At 33.6% G+C, this 18,210-nt stretch overlaps 4 protein-coding genes across 4 annotated transcripts; 2 read left to right on the top strand and 2 right to left on the bottom strand.

Annotated features, from left to right (window-relative positions):
* Positions 1 to 169: 169 nt before the first annotated feature.
* On the bottom strand, positions 170 to 2,984 carry LOC111492283 (transcription initiation factor TFIID subunit 10). Its single transcript, XM_023141571.1, has 6 exons — positions 2,816 to 2,984; positions 2,641 to 2,705; positions 1,650 to 1,712; positions 1,062 to 1,119; positions 940 to 990; positions 170 to 551 (listed from the first exon to the last, which is right to left on the bottom strand). Exons 1-6 carry the CDS (start codon positions 2,906 to 2,908, stop codon positions 471 to 473), a joined length of 411 nt encoding a protein of 136 aa, XP_022997339.1. The 5' UTR covers positions 2,909 to 2,984; the 3' UTR covers positions 170 to 470.
* Positions 2,985 to 3,618: 634 nt separating this feature from the next.
* On the bottom strand, positions 3,619 to 7,887 carry LOC111492281 (uncharacterized protein At1g32220, chloroplastic). Its single transcript, XM_023141569.1, has 11 exons — positions 7,664 to 7,887; positions 6,947 to 7,064; positions 6,757 to 6,845; positions 6,286 to 6,341; positions 6,146 to 6,201; positions 5,723 to 5,816; positions 5,141 to 5,220; positions 4,784 to 4,826; positions 4,448 to 4,539; positions 3,847 to 4,218; positions 3,619 to 3,813 (listed from the first exon to the last, which is right to left on the bottom strand). Exons 1-10 carry the CDS (start codon positions 7,717 to 7,719, stop codon positions 4,039 to 4,041), a joined length of 864 nt encoding a protein of 287 aa, XP_022997337.1. The 5' UTR covers positions 7,720 to 7,887; the 3' UTR covers positions 3,619 to 3,813; positions 3,847 to 4,038.
* A 4,225-nt stretch (positions 7,888 to 12,112) lies between these two features.
* On the top strand, positions 12,113 to 12,725 carry LOC111492282 (protein GLUTAMINE DUMPER 5-like). The gene has a single exon (XM_023141570.1). It carries the CDS (start codon positions 12,138 to 12,140, stop codon positions 12,597 to 12,599), a length of 462 nt encoding a protein of 153 aa, XP_022997338.1. The 5' UTR covers positions 12,113 to 12,137; the 3' UTR covers positions 12,600 to 12,725.
* Positions 12,726 to 15,583: 2,858 nt separating this feature from the next.
* LOC111492279 (zinc finger protein CONSTANS-LIKE 4-like) lies at positions 15,584 to 16,940 on the top strand. Its single transcript, XM_023141567.1, has 2 exons — positions 15,584 to 16,341; positions 16,446 to 16,940. Exons 1-2 carry the CDS (start codon positions 15,643 to 15,645, stop codon positions 16,758 to 16,760), a joined length of 1,014 nt encoding a protein of 337 aa, XP_022997335.1. The 5' UTR covers positions 15,584 to 15,642; the 3' UTR covers positions 16,761 to 16,940.
* The last annotated feature ends 1,270 nt before the right edge of the window (positions 16,941 to 18,210 follow it).

Genomic DNA, 18,210 nt, shown 5'->3' with positions numbered 1-18,210 from the left:
AAAAAAAAAAAAAAAAAAAAAAAAAAAAAAAAAAAAAAAAAAAAAAAAAAAAAAAAAAAAAAACATCTTACTAATGACTTTCCATTGACTCAATAGTTTACTTCAATGAAAAAGATTTCAATCAAAACAATTGAGTTTATTTAAAAATGAAGTCGTCCTACCGAACTCATAAACACAAACATAAACGGACATGGACGATTAATTTGAAGTTGCAAATCCATGGAGAATGCATCATGATAACACAACCTTGTATGAACAAGAATGATGTTTTGGGTTTCATTATGCACAGTTTCATTTAGTAGACATGTAGAAAACGCTTAACATATCTACCGCTATGACAGTTCACAGACGGGCTACTTAATGATAGCAATACTAACATGACGCAGGCAGCAAGAGTACTCCAACCTGAACTATGATGCATCAGTATATTCACGAACACAAAGATGAGACATTTTAACTGTTATTCCAACTCATTCCTCTCTGGAAGTAGAATCCACTCCGGTTGAAGGGCTATCAGCAAAATATTCTTGATGTTTCACATTCACGCCATACTGTTCATCAAGCACCAACAAGACGGTTAGTTTGGATAAGAAACTAGATCTTCCAATGTCTATGATCAAAGGGTATCAATTACAAATGCACATTTTTAAGACTCCCTACCAAGTGTAAACTGGATAATGTTGAGGATGCACCATGCAATTTGAAGAACTAAAAAAAATCACATATTCTTCACAAGATTACAGACTGCCAGGAGTCTATTACACAAATAAAAATCGAGCAGATGTTCAAAAGAACCCACCTATAGCACCTTCTTCTAAAAAGAAGAATGCATACAAAAATCAAACTAATGATCTCTTATGTCTATATATGAATTATCCATCAAGCACAAGAGCTTAATAATTGAAAAAGGATGAGAAATAAATAACATTTTGAGCTTACCTCACGAAGTGCCTTCGAGAGATCATCCATGGTCAATATTAAGCGCTTATCCTGGACCAGCAAAATGTTAGACTGGCCAAATAATTTATCAATCAAGAGACCCTGTGTTACAAAAAATGCACCTTTTGTTGTTTATCCCTTTTGTCTTTCACTACTGCTGCCTGTCTCGCCTTACAATGCCTACATTGCACAGCCAAATAAGTTTTTTTTTATATTATTATTGAGAAACTAAACTTTCTCAAAGAGAGAATACAAAAAAGGAGCCCACGAAATAGGAGAAAAATTAAAGAAACCAATTAAGTCAAATAAGACCTAATAGATAATTACAAAAAAGACTTTGTTGCCAAAACCTACAAAGAGACGTTGAACCTAGAAAAACTCTTACCAACCCAAGCAGCTAAATACCCAACTGTTACAAAAGCATTTGAAAACCCACAAAGAAAATCTCCCCAGGTACATAAAAGGGCATGGGAAAGAGATGGTAGTCATTTAACGCCTTCCAAACAATAATAATGCAGTCATGGGGGTTAAAGAAGAAAAATTAAAAGGTGCTGAGGTCAGCTGTAGAGGATTACTTAGAGTAAATCGTTAAATGTAGTTAAATGTAAAGTCTGCAACTCAAGTTTTTATCATAAAGTCTGCAACTCAAGTTATGATCATATTTTACTTGCACCCCTCATGCAAAATAAGAAAGAAGAAAGCAAGCATACTGGAGAGCGTCACTTGCAACATCTGCAACGAACTTCTGTGTAGCAACAGCGACAAGCCTGATCCTGCAAAAGTGAACGCAACAAATAGAAAGCCAATTTCTAATTACAAATATTTCTTGTGATGGTGAACGCAACCAATGCCAATCAAAACTGAGGATCACTTTACCTAGAAAGCACTTAACCAGGCCAAGGTTAAAGAATCCATCTCAAATAATCAAAGATCTCAAATGACTTAAATCCTCTCCATTTTGAAAATTTTTAAACGCCTAACTTTAGAAGATTAAAAAAAAAAACTACGAAATGAAATGGAAAACAAGAGTAGAAGAATAGTTGGAATAGAAAAGGCAAAAGTTTAAGAACTAGATAAACTTCCCCCCAAGTGCACAATTCTCAGCATAGAAATGCAGCCACTAATAACACCACTCATTGAAATCAAAAGTCCAAAGCAATGACCGCTACCCAGAATACCACTATAAACTCTAAAAAGGCCGTCTTCATGTTCAATAACACTACTACAGAACAAACCAGGTAAGCACATGTCACGCCCGACCTACAAAGAATAATCAAGAATTTACCCCAGGGCGAAGAATCCCCATTTCTTCATAGGGAATGAGGAGGGAACTGTCCTCCAATCTCATCCTCGGTTCATTCATAGAGATTAAGTAATGTAGAGACAACTTCCCAACAAAAAAAAATTCAGCAACAATAACGAACATTGTCTCCTTAGAACAAAAAAAAAATACTCGAAATAAGAAATCCCCCAATTGCAACCCACGGCAGGATTAAGCATCACTTTGATCGATATTAGCAGTCAACAACCAACCAACCGAATAGAAAATTCCCAACTACAATTAAATTGTGAAAATAAAGCAATACCAATCATAAAATTAGGAAAAAAGATAAATCCATCTCATTTGTCGATCGAAAAACCGCGTTTTAAACCTAGGGTTTTGATGAACGAAAATATAAAAACAAACGAAAAGGTACCTACAATCGAACGTCGGGACACTGAAATCCACTCTTCCCTAAGTAATGTTCCACCAACTCGTCGGGAATCTGTGAAATGATAGCCGAAAAGAAAACACCGACGTGATTTGAACTTATAGAAAAACGCATGGAAGGAAAGAATCAACTAGGAGTTAAGCAGCATCCAAATGAGATCTTACAGTGGGAGTATACTCCATTAGAGATGCTAGAAACTCGGAGAGCGCTGCGTCATCGTCGTGCCTGCTCCCTGTTGCTTGTTGGCTATGGTTCATCTTCTTCGTCTTCCCTCTCTTCGAACGAAGCTCGTTCGAATTACTCCTTGATTTGAGAAGCTTATACAATTAGAATTTGCCCTTTATATAGAAGAGCCATTAGCCTACGTGGCTCTCGTTTTCTCATCCACTTTAGCATTATTTTGAGTAGGAAACATTTTAAAAAAAAAAAATCCAATAATTTATCTTTTTAAAAAATTACTTTTTTAGTCCATAAAATTTTAATTTTATAATATCTTAGACTAAATTATTTTTAAAATATTCTTTTAATCTTTTACTTTTAATAGTAGGGTAAAAATATCCATAAACTTTTAACTAAAAAAATTATCATATTTTAATACTATTTTTGAAGGTTACCGATAAAAGTATTTTTAATTTTTTTTTATAAAAATTAAAGGTGTTTTTGAAGTCTTGGAGCTTAACACTTGATACTCATACTTTTAACATAAATTGTTGAAATACATATTTATAAATCTCATTCGGGTCAAAATGTGATCCTTAATATAAAGGCAGTGTGTAAGAGTTCTTCTTAATTCGACATTAAGCTATGCTCACTTTAGCATATGGTTAACTATTTAATAAGCATACAACTTAGTTTTAAATAATGTATAGATATTACATGCATTGAGGCCACGTAAATTATAGTATTTGGCGAGTATGGACACTACCCGATGAATGCAACTATGTCGGTATCAACTATGTCAGTATTGTTCGAAAGAGAGTGACATTCAATAGCATTAAGAAGATATGTATAAAGGTATTCATCTAATACTACAAATTTTCTCCATAAGCTGGTTCAGGCAAGCAGCAGACAAGGATGGATATTGAATGGGAAAGAATTATAACGTTTAGATAAGGAAAAACCAATACCAAACTAGCCAAATGAATACTTCTTCTCCTACACCATGAATTATAAAGGAAAGAAAATGGCTTGCCAAATGAATTTGCAGATCTCTGCATGATATTATTAGCATCAGATACAAGAAAATGAACCTGTCTTTTATCTTCAACCCAGTGCACAAACTGTCGAGTAAGTCCCGTCAAGTGAGAAGTTCAACAGACAAGATTTGGACTCTCTAATATATATATAGTGTGTGATAGGGAGAGAAAATGTGCATGCCTTATTGAATCTACTTCGACTTCTGTTGACAGTACCGTTGAATGCCATAGACGTCGATGATGCCAGGAGGAAAGACGGGGTCCGTTGCTGCTCGAACAGAAACCCTTGCCACCGAAGTCACGCTTACTGGAGGAGTTAATAAAGGACCAACGAGTGGTAGCTGGTGTAGTGGTTTGGCGTGTTGAAGAACCTGCAGGGAAATGTCTGGATTAGGATTAAGAGATTTGACTATCACTTGCTCAGATCCATTTTACTCGTCCAGAAAAACCAAACACCAAATAGTTATCATAGCCGAGCGTTAAACTAATAACGATGAGAAAAAATGAAACTAGACGTATGACCAATTTTGGAAACGAACCAAAGTCCATGGCATAATGGAAAGCCTAAACGAGAAAACAAATGAAGAAACCACAAGTTACCATTTCCAAAGGAGAGCCAATTACTCCCAGAGGTAACTTCATGCTCCCGACATTACGGGTCCCGTAAATAAATCCCGGCCTCAAAATCACTCCTGAAAACGTATATTAAAGAACATTTTATTCTCCACATATCTATTATCCGTAAAAGACGGGATAATTTAGAAAAGAAAAACAGGTTCACAAAAGCCAATAAGCAAGACCCTTTGCTAGCGGCTAAATGAAAGAGTAGTGGGAGTATACAATCATCTTACGTACTACAGGCAATATACCTGAACTGCACAAGCATAAGTGCAAGTTAAAAGTTTAACGATAACATTAACGGATCAGAGATCTAACCTCCATAAGGAAATTTAGTGAGGAGTTCTGTCTCAGCCGCTCGCTACACAAACCGAAACACAGATTTTGCATGAGCCACATCAATCCAAATGATATGAATTGTGAAAAAGATTTTCATAAGAAAACAATGTAATATCGAACTTCCATCTGCACAAAATGGAAAGGATTGGTGACCCAGATTTCTGGTGGAAGTTAAATGAGTCATTTCCTATATCAGTGTTCAACATTTTTCCTTAAAAACCCCCCCGACCATAGTTTGAATTGATCAAGAAGGGCATTAACAGGCTACATGATATAAAAGTGTCCAAGATCTTGATTAATTACCGACCCTTGGAATAAAAGGAATAGAAATTCTACCTTTCCCTCATAATATCCCTGTAGCAAGTAATTAACCAAGCCAAAATCAGCAGCAGAGATATAGACATATCTCTTAACACCTGCAAGCGATTGGTACTGCCTTGGTAAGAGTCAAAAAGTATAGCAAAATTAAATTAACTACAATCATTTGATAAAATCTTGAAGTTAAGAATAATTGATAGGGCCAAAGTTAGACTAGTTACATGGAGGCCAAAACATTTAGTTAGGATTTCTTATAGTTTTGTGTTGGGAGGGGGTTCTCTCTACCCGCGGCCCCGAGGTTGTACCTTTCTTTTTCTTTACTGCAGTATCATTTCTTATTGAAAAGGGGGAAAAAAACTAAGGCACGAGAAAGAAACGAAACACTCGAGCATCAGATAATGCTGCATTAGAATTAAAAAAGTACAGAGACGGGGACCCATGAATTGCAGGAAATTATTGGGCAGAGGAAGTGTGGTTATTGACATGAGGTGAGATGCTGTCAAAGCATTAGAAGATTTAAGTTTTGACGGGAAACAGAATGGTCTAGACTCCATAATTTCAGTTCATTTTCTTAAATTTATTACCACATAAAAACTGCACCTTTATCTGCAGCAACTCTGATTGCATTGATATTTGCCGTCCCATTGATCTTGTACATCTGAGAATTGGAGCCAAAACCACCAATGCAAGAGACCTAGAAATAATAAACTAAAATTTACCAAAACTAGCAATCCCCGGCAATAGTATAGAAATAAATTTGCAGGAATAAGAAATGCTATATACAAGTAGAGAATCCTCCCTTTTCTAAATGCTACTTAGTACTTATTTAGTTGTGTGCATAAATAACTTCATTCCTGATCACAACTGAGAATAATAGCTGCTAGGAGTCTACCAACAGTGTCCTGAGAGTTAATCAGTAAGTGTGTACATAGAACTCAAACCATTCCATTTATCAGTGGATTAATGTATACACAAGAAAGTTGTAACTAATTTGCAATTTAGAATAAGTTGAGGACTACATACAACAGCCGTAACACCGTCAAAAGCTTCATTCAGTGAATCAGGTGAAAGAAGGTTTCCTGGCAATGGGAAAAATAGTTGAGGCATTATCATTAAGCCGCACACAAATATGACAGTTGAAAACATCTGGAATGGAAGCAAACCTTGATGCCAAATTACATTGTTCGCCCAAGAATCACGTATTGATGATCTACCAGACCTGATAATAATAACAAAGCGCCATTGATTGTGAGTGATGTCAGAATAAAGTTTCCAACACTAGCAAACTGAACAAAGACATTGAAGTTTCCATTCATTAAGCAACGAGATGGAAAACAAATCGTCGTTCTGGCCTGATTTCACCTGTACATTTTCATTAAATAAAAAGCACGGATTCATTGAGAAAATAGTGATTTGAAAGGAAGCATACAGCATTCGAGTTTCCAATAAAGAGTTCTTAAGGTTTTTAGCTGATTCTTTTGTAAAAAACTAAAGTGTACCTATTACAATCAGTTCACTCAATATGAAGGAAACAAATGCAGATTTATATGATCATTCAAAAGTGTAGATCTTACGTAATACAATCTATGCGACATAAAAGCCAAAGTTGCATATGCTCTTATATAGAAACATACCTGCTAAGGCTAGCAACTGTAAGACCACGATTTATGGCTTCTTGACAAATATGAGAACCCACAAATCCATTTCCACCCAGCACCAGCAACTGATCAAATGCACATGCCACGGAGATAACATTGATCAAACTCAAAGATACAGACAGAATTACAGAAATCACAAGCAACCCTTGTTCTTCTTTTCATATACCTTCTCAGTTGGAGGTGGGGGAACATTAACTGTTTCAGCTTCCTCGACCTTGAACGGTTCGTCGACCTTGTTAGAGTCTGTTGAAAATGGTCTCCCGCTCTGAAAAGCAGTCACTGTGCTGTACAATATAGTTAAGAAACAACAAAATGATTGCCGTTAATCACATTTAGTAAAAAGAGCTGCAATTGAGTCAAAAATTGTTCTTGACATTTGGATGGAAAAAAATAAATAAATGAAGATCCAGATTTGATCAAGCTGAAGCAGGTCGTGGGATTTGCATAATAAAATATTGGGGGCAAATGCCAATCACATTGTTCTCAAATTTATCCCCGCTGAGATCATATCTGTCTACCAACAGACCGAACAATTCTACAGTCAAGATAATCAAAGTTTACAACTCTCGAGGAAGTCATTCCAGTTCGGATTCCTACAATAATGAACAATTCTGAAAAACCCCGATTCACTAACAAGTCTAAAAGCTCGAAATGAAATTCGACCTACACAACAGTATGGCCACCCCCACCCCCTCCAACACCCTTTTGGTGGCGAATTCCGTATATATGCGATGGTTAATCGGCAGTAAGGAACAAAATAAACCATAGAAGAACTGAAAGCATAGCAGAAACTGAATTCAATATAAATTCTAATAGACTAGAAAAGAAAAACAATCCACCATTCTAAATCAAAATTGAGTGTCATAAGACAGAAGGAACTCACTATAACTTGGGAACGGATGATCTCGAATGGATCAACCGCGAAATGATCGACCTCATTTCCGATTAAACTACCGGCAATTCCTTCTCCCCTACTCCAACCAACTAAATAATTCTCTCCCTCCTTCAACAACGAAATAATTCTAAAGCTTGGGCGACAAACCACGATCAATAAAGCATACAAGTTTAGGGTGAAATTTTCTAGCAAGAAAAAGAGAATGAGGGCATATGAGAATGAGAAACGTGTCGCACAAACGTTGAGACAGGTTTGAGCCCTTGTGGCTAAATGTGAGCCTATACATTATGGGACGGAATAATCTAGTAACCACACACACGCTATTCCTTTTAGGATTTGTTTCCAACCGTCCGATTTTTTTAACCTTAACCTTTGAAAGATGGAAATTAATAACACGTAGTCAAACATATCATTAATTTATTATAAAATATTCAAATTAAATATATTGGTAAACCTAAATTTTGATTAAAATAAATAAATAAATAGGTGTGGGATAAGGACAACAATTTTATATTCAAGATATGGGCCGGGCCTAAAATTGGGCCCATTGTTGTAAATAAGGCCCAATTGTTAATTCCATATTTTAAATACATCACTCCTACCAAATTAAAATAAATGATATAATTAAAAATTTATAAGTAAATCCAATTATGGATTAGGTATTTTCTATTAGATTAAATGTGCTATTCTTTTATTATCCACTTTATAAAATATTTCCCATTTAATTTTTTTCTCTATTACAATTGATTCTTGTGCTATGATTTGTCAATAGATATGATTTTATTCCTAGTATAATATATGTTCTTGCAATTTATATATATATAAAATATGTTTAATTCAAATAATATCTTATTATTCATTTTGGCATCTAGCAACTATAAATATTTTTGTAAAGGCAGCTAATACAATGAGAGTAGAGAGTACGGAGGAATATTTATCTAATTATTTAATAAATTTATAAAAAAAAAATATCCATAATAATGGATTATTTACAAAAAATAATAATAATAACAAATAAATATATCCACCTCATATGCATAACAACTATTCTCAAAGTTTAAATAAATAACAAATATATTTAAATTTTAAATTTTTAAAATTAAACAAATATTAAAAACTTTTTTTAATTGATTTATATTATTAGTTACGTAGGAAGATCCAACCGTAATGGAGGTAGAAAAGGGTATAACTTGTGTGGGTCCCAGATAGTGGCGGCGTCATGTCCGGTCCGTTATATGACAGCGGTGGGGTCTACCGAGTGCTATACTGGTAGGGCACACTCCGTTTGATTGACTCACAAATCCACCTTTGTCTTTATCCATTTTTTTTATTTTATATATTATTCTTTTTATGGCGGGGGCTTGTCTGTTTTTTTAATCTCCTACAATTTAATTTTTTTTTTTTTTTTTAAATAAAGCTAACATCACTGAATTTAACTCGAAATTAAAATAAAAAGAAGCTTTCCTTTGTTTTTTAGTTTATTTTTAAGCTAACGTTTACTCGTTGGATAGTTTACCATTGTTACTCGTACTCAAAAAAAGTTAACGTTTACGTGTTTGATAATTTACCATTGTTACTCATACTCAAAAAGCACTTGTAGTCTTCTCTAACTACGAAGGACTAGATATTTTAATATATTATTCTCCCAATTCAATAGTTGCAAAGCCAACTCTTAGATGAACAAACACGACTCTCCACAATGGTATGATTTTGTCTACTTTGAGCATAAGCTCTCATTGCTTTGCTTTTGACTTCCCCAAAAGGCCTCATGCCGATAGAGAGAGTATTTTTTGTTTATAAACCCATGATTATTCCCTAAATTAGTCGATGTAGGACTTTTATCATCCAACACCGATGATAATATTGTCTCCAAAAGGGTAGATTGTGAGATTTCATATTGATTGGAAAGAGAATGAAACATTCCTTATTTATAAGAATGTAGCAATCTCTTCCCGTCTTAAAACTTTAAAGAAAAATTCAAATGAAAAAATTAAAAAAAAAAAAAAAAACAATATCGGCTAGCTATAAACTGAGATGGTTACACGAGCAAAACCTTAAAAATGTCATAAAAACATATGAAAATTAATTATGAAGTAAATTTTAAGGATATTTTTGTGTATGTGTCGGTGGTATATGCCGTATCACAGGCACTGATGCTGCCTGCTGGTCAACGCCTTGCGGCAAGAAACCGGTGAAACTCTTTCAATCCAAAATCACGAGACACCCAACCGGTTTTTATTCAACCAAAGTCCAATTCATCGCTCTCCTCCACCTACTTCCTCACCTCACACTTAAATCAACTATATTCATCTGTTTTGTCCTTTCACATGTCCGACGTATATTTGGAGCGAGAATTTGAACTTCCGTGAGTTCGATTTAATATATTGACTTTACATTCATCGAACTTTTGAGTTTCCACAACGAATTCAGATATTTCAATCGTTTATTAAATCTAATATCTTACATAGATAAATAATATCAGAATTAGACACCGAACAATGTACCAATGAGAATGCTGGCCTTAAGGAGATGTAGATTATGAGATCACACATCGATCGGAGAAGGGAACGAATGATCTAAGGACATGGAAACTAGAACTAAACACCGAAACAGTGTGCTAGTAAGGACGTTGAATCTCCAAATGAGTGGATTATGAGATTCCACATCGGTTGGAGAGGGAACGAAAAATTCCTTATAACGGTGTGAAAACTTCAAGGTGAACAATATCTGCTAATGGTGGGCTTACGATGGACGGTTACGATTTTCTTACATTCGAATCTTACTTAAAAAAAATAATTTAAAAATCTTAGTCAAAGGTCAATATCATCGCATACTAAATAGCAATATGAACTACACGACAAATTTTATTTCCCTTCGTCTCAACACAAAAATACATCAAATCAAACTTTATTTTATTTTATACAAAGTAACGCAAGGGGACATAAAGGAAGTCCAATATATTCCAATTTAAAATATAATAAAATAAAATAAAATTACGGATCGCTTTATTGCGTGAAATTACATTAATAATTACCTTGCGCAATAATGCCATTAAAAAGAGATCCAAATGGAATCTTATTATAAAAAAAAAAAAAAAAAAAGAATTACATTGTTTCATAATATTTCATGCTACAATAATTAATTAATAGACGAAAATACCCCTGACAAGTTAGAATATTCACATTCTTTTAATTTTTCCACTAAATTTCGAATGTCTTCTAAAGTTAATACTGTTAGTGGCAGTAGAGAATAATTCCACAGCCCTTTAAATTATCTACCTTTAACCATATATTAAATTTTAAATTATACTTATTTTAGAGCTAATTGACATTAATATCATATGATAGGATACGACAATTAATGTAATTTAATGTAAAATAAAAAAAAATGGAGAGAATAAAATGTCATTAGATTTGAAGGGTAGGGGAGTGATACAAGGTTGTATTTATTTATAAAAAATATATTTCTTTTAATAAAAATATTTTAATTACAGTTGACAAGTTTGTATCTGATTCGAGCATCATATTACGTCTCCCGTCATTCTTATCATAATGTCTCAAAATTATATATATTTATTTTCTGTTGTTTTTTTGTTTAAGGGAGCAAAACGACGTCGTTATCATGGATGCCATTATTTTAAATGGTAATAAATAAATAATATTTATATTTATTTTCGGTCGTTTTTTGAAGTCAGCAAAACGACGTCGTACATCGATGCCATTATTTTAGATTGTGATAAATAAATAATTAGGATTCGATTGACTTTAATGTCTTAAAAATAAAACATTACGAAAATAAATAAGAAAAAGAAAATACAAAAAAAGAGTATTTTTTGGTTTGCGAAGTGGGTCCCATCTTGTGGGCCACTGACGACGTGGCTTCCGGATTAAAAGGGTCCGAATCGAGTCTGCTTCTTGTATTTTCAGTTTCTTTTTATTTTAGAAAAAAAAAAATCAATTTTAAAGAAAATATTTAAATTACATAATTACTATAAAATAAATATAAACTATCATAATAATAATTATTATTATTTTACATGACATTAATTAGTTAAAAATGTTAAAAGCATGTCTCAATTTGATTTATTGGATTTTTTTTTTTAATGTTTTCACGATATTCAATTATTGAATTTTGAAATTAAAAACTTTGATGAATATAATTTAAACTAATTTCATTATTATTTTTATAAATTATTTTGCATATGACTTGAAATATTCGGATGAAAAAGTCCCCATTAATTTATTTAAAATAATTTGATAATTTAAAAAACATAATAATTAAAAAAAAAAAATTGAATTATATTTAAAAGTTCACAGTTATTCTGTACTATTTTAACTAAAAAAAGCGGCACCGGTCTCCCGCTGCTGCCCGCCCATCCTTTCACCGCCTATAAATACCATCCCTCCACTTTCCCCGCCTCACAACCTTCAGAAAAAAAAAAAAAAATTAAATATCCGAGGGTATGAGAGCCATTTCACCCTCCTCGCCGGTGATTTCGCTGCAGCCGACGGCGGTCTCGCAGCGGGTACCATGGCACTCGCCGGTGCCGTACCTGTTCGGAGGGCTGGCGGCGATGCTGGGTCTAATAGCGTTTGCGCTGCTGATTCTGGCGTGCTCGTACTGGAAACTGGCGGTGCAATCGGAGGAAAGAGATTTAGAGAGCGGAAATAGAGACAATAATAATGCAGAGAAGGAGGAGGAGAAAATTAAGGAGGAAGAAGCGAAGGTTTATGAAGAGAAGATATTGGTGATTATGGCCGGAGACCGGAATCCGAGTTTCTTGGCGACGCCGGTAACCCCCAAACTTTCTTCATTTTCCGGCCACTCTAATGCTTCTTCCGGTAAGCTTCATAGTCTTCAAAATGGAAATTCTGAGAAAGTTAAGGAAATGGGTTGCCGGGAAGAAGATGAAGAAGCTGAGTGAAGAACTCCAAATTAAATATTATTATTATTATTATTTTAATGCAAAAATTTCCAATTTTGGGTGTGGAGTTTTGCTTATTTCGATGTAAATTTCGAATCTAGAGAGAGAAAGAGATTTTGATATTAATTGTGATTAAGTTTTGATGAATTTTAATTTCTGGGTTTTTTTTTTTTTTTTTTTTTTATATTAATAAATTAAAGGGAAAGAAATAAATAGTTTGGTTACAACACACTAATTTTAAATTAAATCACATCACCTTTTTTTAATGGTTCTTTTTTTTTATTAATGTTTTTTTTTTTTGGCAAACTGTTTTGAATTAAAGTTATTCAGTCCATTTTGATATCACATCACGACGGGTTCCAACTTTTATTTATTTATTTATATTATTTAACTTATTATAAAAGAGAAAAAAGCTAAATAAACAGGAGTTTTATTTATTTATTTATTTATTTATTATTTTTTGGTGAATTCTTTAGCCTATTTTAATGGAAAAAATATTTTTTTAAAAAAAATTGGGCAGAATTTAAAATTTCTTTTTTAGGCCATTCCATTAAAAAATTTAGTAAATAATTATATAAAATGATTATCGGGAAACAACTAATTTTTTCTTCTAATTAGATTATATTAAAAATTAAAAAACTTACTAAGGTAAAAACCGCTATACTTTTCAAATTTAACTTGTGATTAAAATTACACTATAGTTAAAAATTACACGTCAAATTTTTTTTTTTTTTTTTTACTTATAATTATTGAAGTGAATATTTACACGTGTTTAAAATGACATTTCTACATTTTTATTACTTTATCATTTATCATAATTAGAAATTAACACCTTACTAATTATTAAAAAAAAACAATTTTTTTGTTATGCAAATAATAATAATATAATAAAAAGATTTATTAACTCCTAAAACATCAGATTCCCATACATTAATTTAATTATATATTAAGTTTATTAGAATAAAATGAATTTGATATATAACATTTAATATCTACGGAATAATTTCCTTTTCCAATATATAGTTCTATTTAGATATTTTTAAATTTTATTTTCCTTTTATTTTATTTAAGGTAATAAAAAGAGAATAAAGCAAAGAAAATGACCGGGAAATATATTCTTCATCAAACAGCTTGTGTCCCTACCTCCCAACAGAAACAAATGGCGAGGACGGCATGTTTTTTTACCGGTCACCGGGACGGCGAGTCAACTGGCATTCAAATTGGAGCAAACTCGATTATAAAACAAAAATAATATAATATGACACGTGTCCAATTTTTAGTGGATGATGGAGGCCAAAAGTGTTGGTAGATTGTTTGTGGGGCGATACGGCGCCGTATCGCCGTATATAACCCCAAAAGTGACGATTCAATGAATTTTTAGTATATAATATAATATCATATTAACACATGAGATAATTAACGAATAATATAAAGTGTGAGAGAACGAGCATATAAGTTGTTTGGACATAAAATGCCTTTTAACCTATAGTTTTAGACAATGATATTATAAATAATGACAAATAATCGAGGTTATGACTAATTTTGTATATTTAATCACGTGAATTATATTCGTGTTAATTAATATATTAGAAAGGTGAGAATATTGAGTTTTTATTTTTTATTTTTTAAGACTAATTAATAGTACATGTAATACGCGTGTTTTTTACATTGGTTAATAGATAATATGGGATTCCATACGTCATGTAGAGAAGAGATAACCCGACCCAGAGAAATGTAGAAAGTTACTAAGCATAATCGAGACCATTAGGCTCAATACAAATATCTTGGTACAACAAACCTAATTGGTAAACGAGAGAATTCAAAATTTTAAAATTTTATTTGTTTAGTCGTAATATATATATATACATATACATACGTGTGTGTGTATGTATAATTATATTTTGCTCCTAAAAATAAAATTTGTACATTTATTAATACAAAAGTATTTTGAAAAAATAAAAAGAAAAAGTAAGAGAACACTTTAAAGTAGTTTGGAGAAAATTTGTAAAGCAATACTTTTGGCTGGAATATTTAATCAACAAATATTAAAGATGCTTTGGGAAAAAAGGAGAGAATAAAATAAAATATTATTAAAAAAATTAACCTAAAAGGCTTATTATAAAATAAATATATATCTTCTTAATTTTATTTATTTAAAAAATCAGCACAAAATTATCTAAATATTTCCCTATTTGAAACGAGTCTCAACAACGGACATTAGGAGTGTAGCCCAACATGTTTTCAATGGGCCAAGGCCCACGAACAAAGGCAAAGCTTGGGCCGTTTTCTTGGGCCGGCAGAAGGCTCTAGAAAAAGTCGGTCCCACCATTCTTCTTCGATTAAGTTATAATAGTCTACATTAAATATTACTCAAAATTTCGACATTTGTCTTTGAATTTTGCAATAATTGGACTAAAAATAAAACCTCTATTTCAATGGATAAATTATTACACGTGTCGGTTATATATTATTTTAATTTTTAGACTCCTTTGACGCCATTATTATGTAAGAGAATTTTATATGTTTTTTCTCGGTTTCTCAATTCTTGTTCATGGATAAATAAATAAATAAATAAATAAATAATGTAATGATAAATTGTTTTTATGCCCCATTTCATTAATTACCATATAAAAATAAGAAAGTTAAAAAATATTTTTATTAATTTAAGAAACTTAGAAAATAGGTTTGAAATAAAAAAAATTAATGGAGAAAAGTAGCCAAAACACGTGTACACATCGTGATGTGGACCTCACTCTTAACTTTTGGTTGGCCTCATTGAAAAACGATGAAAAAAATCCTTTGATTTTAAACCCCTAAAAATTTATTAATTTCCCCCTACACTGAACGCGATAAATACTTTTTGTTTCTGTGGCTAAGCCTGGGCCACGTGGTAATGATTTATTCGTCCGTGACTGGATTTCGTCGGCCCCACCGGATAGACTCGAACACGCATGACTCCCCAAAAGAAAAGTATAGAACCAAAGGGGAGAGAGAGAACAGGGAGAGACTTTACATACCGTTCTCAGTTTTCCGCCATTGAAGTATGGCTTCGAAGCTTTGTGATTCGTGTAAGTCCGCCACCGCCACTCTCTTCTGCCGAGCTGACTCTGCCTTCCTTTGCCTTGGTTGTGATTCCGAAGTTCACGCAGCCAACAAACTCGCCTCTCGCCATGCTCGCGTTTGGCTTTGTGAAGTCTGTGAGCAAGCTCCTGCTCATGTTACCTGCAAGGCCGATGCCGCTGCTCTCTGCCTCGCTTGTGACCACGATATTCATTCTGCTAATCCCCTCGCACGTCGTCACGAGCGAGTTCCGGTCACGCCGTTCTACGACACCTCCATCTCCGAGAACTCCCTCGCCGTCAAGCCTGGCGCTGCAATCAACTTCCTCGACGACCGCTACTTCTCCGATGTCGATGCCGATGCCGCTGATGTCAGTAGAGAAGAGGCCGAGGCTGCTTCCTGGCTTCTTCCGAACCCTAACCCTAAGGCAATCGAAAGTCCAGATTTAAACTCGGGGAAGTTTGTGTTTCCAGAAATGAATCCTTACCTAGATCTGGATTACGGCCATGTGGATCCGAAATTGGAAGCGCAAGAGCAGAATAGCTCCGGTGCCGATGGAGTTGTTCCTGATCAGACCAAAGGCGTCCATCTCTCATCAGTTAACGATCGCTGCTTCAACATAGACTTCCCCGGCGCCAAATCGTTCCCGTACGGTTTCAATCCTCAGTCAATCAGTCACAGTGTAAGTCATTGTTTCTTTCAACATTCTCTTCCGCTTAGTTTCCCATCCAAAATCTAAATACGAATTAATCTGAAACATCGATCTCACATGTTCTTCACCATCAGGTATCATCTTCGTCAGTCGAGGTTGGAGTCGTGCCAGACGGTAACGCGATGACGGATGTATCAAATCCGTACACAAAACCGTCGACGGAATCGTCTGTTCAACCGCTGCAAATTTCGCCGGCGGATCGGGAGGCGAGAGTGTTGAGGTACAGAGAGAAGAGGAAGAACAGAAAGTTCGAGAAGACGATACGATACGCATCTCGTAAGGCGTACGCCGAGACGCGACCCCGAATCAAAGGACGGTTCGCCAAAAGGACGGACATCGAACTCGAGGTAGACCGAGTGAGTGGATACGGCGTCGTTCCGTCCTTCTAAGTTTTTTAATTTATTAATAATTATAAAAAAAGAAAAAAAAAGAGGTTTCTGTGTAAATACGAAAGAAGAAGAATAGTCGGGGGGTTGAAAAGGAGGTTTTGATCCACGAAATCTGACCGTTGGATCATGTAAACTCTTCTTTTTTTTTGGAGCACTGAATCTTTTGCTTTTTTCTTTTTCCCTTACTTTTTGTAACGAAAATCTTTTGGATTTTGGTCCAAAAGGATTTCTAAATTTTCCTTCTTTTATTTTTATTTTTAATTTTGTTGAAGTAAGCACTTAAATTTTAATATAATTTTGTTTTTGTAGAGAAGGTGTGAGTGTTTTCATTTTCTTGTATCGGAAAAATTGAAGAAATAAATAACAATGTAACGGTCCAAAATAATAACGAATATTATCTTCTTTAAGTTTTACTTTTTGGGTTTTCTTTCAAAATTTTAAAAATCATCTATTTAAAGAGGTTTTTACACTTTTATGTTCGAGTTCTTCTCCAACGGATGATGTGATATGAGATCACACATAAAACCTTTACTAACCTAACAAGATTAATTAATTCAAATCATAAATTTCAACTAATAGCTATAAATTTAAATTAAACTTTACGTGGTATCTCAAGACTTCGATTTTGATGCGAATTTGGATTAGATGAGCTGCAACAAAGGGACTACGATTGAGTGAGACAAAGCAACAAACTTTCTTTGTTGCCTTCTTCACGTTGTCTTACAATTATTGTATAACTGGCTACAACTTTTGCTTCAATCCTACCATAATAAAGTGGGCCTTCTTTTTCCAGACAAGATGTGATCCCATGTGAACTATTAATTGGTGGCCTTGTCTTCTATTTTGTTTTTTTGGGGTTAAACAAATAAATATGCATACGCCCGATCCGTTAAAATCAACATACACAATCACAAGGTTAAATGTTTAAATCTAATCTCGACCCGCTAAACTTGTTTCAATTTAAACCTTAAACTCAGGTAACTATTTTCAAGTATTAGCTCAAAAATAACTAAATAAAACTGCCAATTTATTTATTTACTTGGGAAGATTATAGTTTGAAACGAATTTTAAGAGTAAAAATAAGACAAATAAACTTACCCCGTATAAACCAAACCAATTTATTGTCACACTTTGCATGTGACTAAAAATACCCAAAAAAGCTATCGCAAATGCCAGCATTGGTAGAGACATGATAGACCCAGCGTCACCATGCCTGCACCCAAACACAAAGTGTTCATGGGCACATGTTCAAGGTACGGCTCGGAAGTGTGGTGCATCTTGGGGGCAGGGCACCATTCTATAATAATTGTAACTGCTAGAAGGTTGGTCATAAGAAATAATTTGTACATTTAAGAATTTAGTTAATAAAATGACTGTTTTTTTTTTTTTTTTTTTTTTTTTTTTTTTTTTTTTTTTTTTTTTTTTTTTTTTTTTTTTTTTTTTTTTTTTT

The sequence above is a fragment of the Cucurbita maxima genome, unplaced genomic scaffold (assembly GCF_002738345.1).
Source record: "Cucurbita maxima cultivar Rimu unplaced genomic scaffold, Cmax_1.0 Cma_Scf00017, whole genome shotgun sequence".
Taxonomy (NCBI): Eukaryota; Viridiplantae; Streptophyta; class Magnoliopsida; order Cucurbitales; family Cucurbitaceae; genus Cucurbita; species Cucurbita maxima.
Note: the sequence above shows the minus strand (reverse complement) of the source record. Positions and strands in the feature narration are given on the sequence as shown.

Coding starts and splice junctions, on each gene's coding strand:
- LOC111492282 (XM_023141570.1), top strand. CDS start 12,138: ATGAGAGCCATTTCACCCTCCTCGCCGGTGATTTCGCTGCAGCCGACG.
- LOC111492283 (XM_023141571.1), bottom strand. CDS start 2,908: ATGAACCATAGCCAACAAGCAACAGGGAGCAGGCACGACGATGACGCA. Junction 2,706..2,815: donor TAATGGAGTATACTCCCACT/GTAAGATCTCAT, acceptor ATCATTTCACAG/ATTCCCGACGAGTTGGTGGA. Junction 1,120..1,649: donor GTTGCAAGTGACGCTCTCCA/GTATGCTTGCTT, acceptor TGTGCAATGTAG/GCATTGTAAGGCGAGACAGG.
- LOC111492279 (XM_023141567.1), top strand. CDS start 15,643: ATGGCTTCGAAGCTTTGTGATTCGTGTAAGTCCGCCACCGCCACTCTC. Junction 16,342..16,445: donor CTCAGTCAATCAGTCACAGT/GTAAGTCATTGT, acceptor CTTCACCATCAG/GTATCATCTTCGTCAGTCGA.
- LOC111492281 (XM_023141569.1), bottom strand. CDS start 7,719: ATGAGGTCGATCATTTCGCGGTTGATCCATTCGAGATCATCCGTTCCC. Junction 5,221..5,722: donor CAGAGTTGCTGCAGATAAAG/GTGCAGTTTTTA, acceptor AATCGCTTGCAG/GTGTTAAGAGATATGTCTAT. Junction 4,540..4,783: donor CACTAAATTTCCTTATGGAG/GTTAGATCTCTG, acceptor ATACGTTTTCAG/GAGTGATTTTGAGGCCGGGA.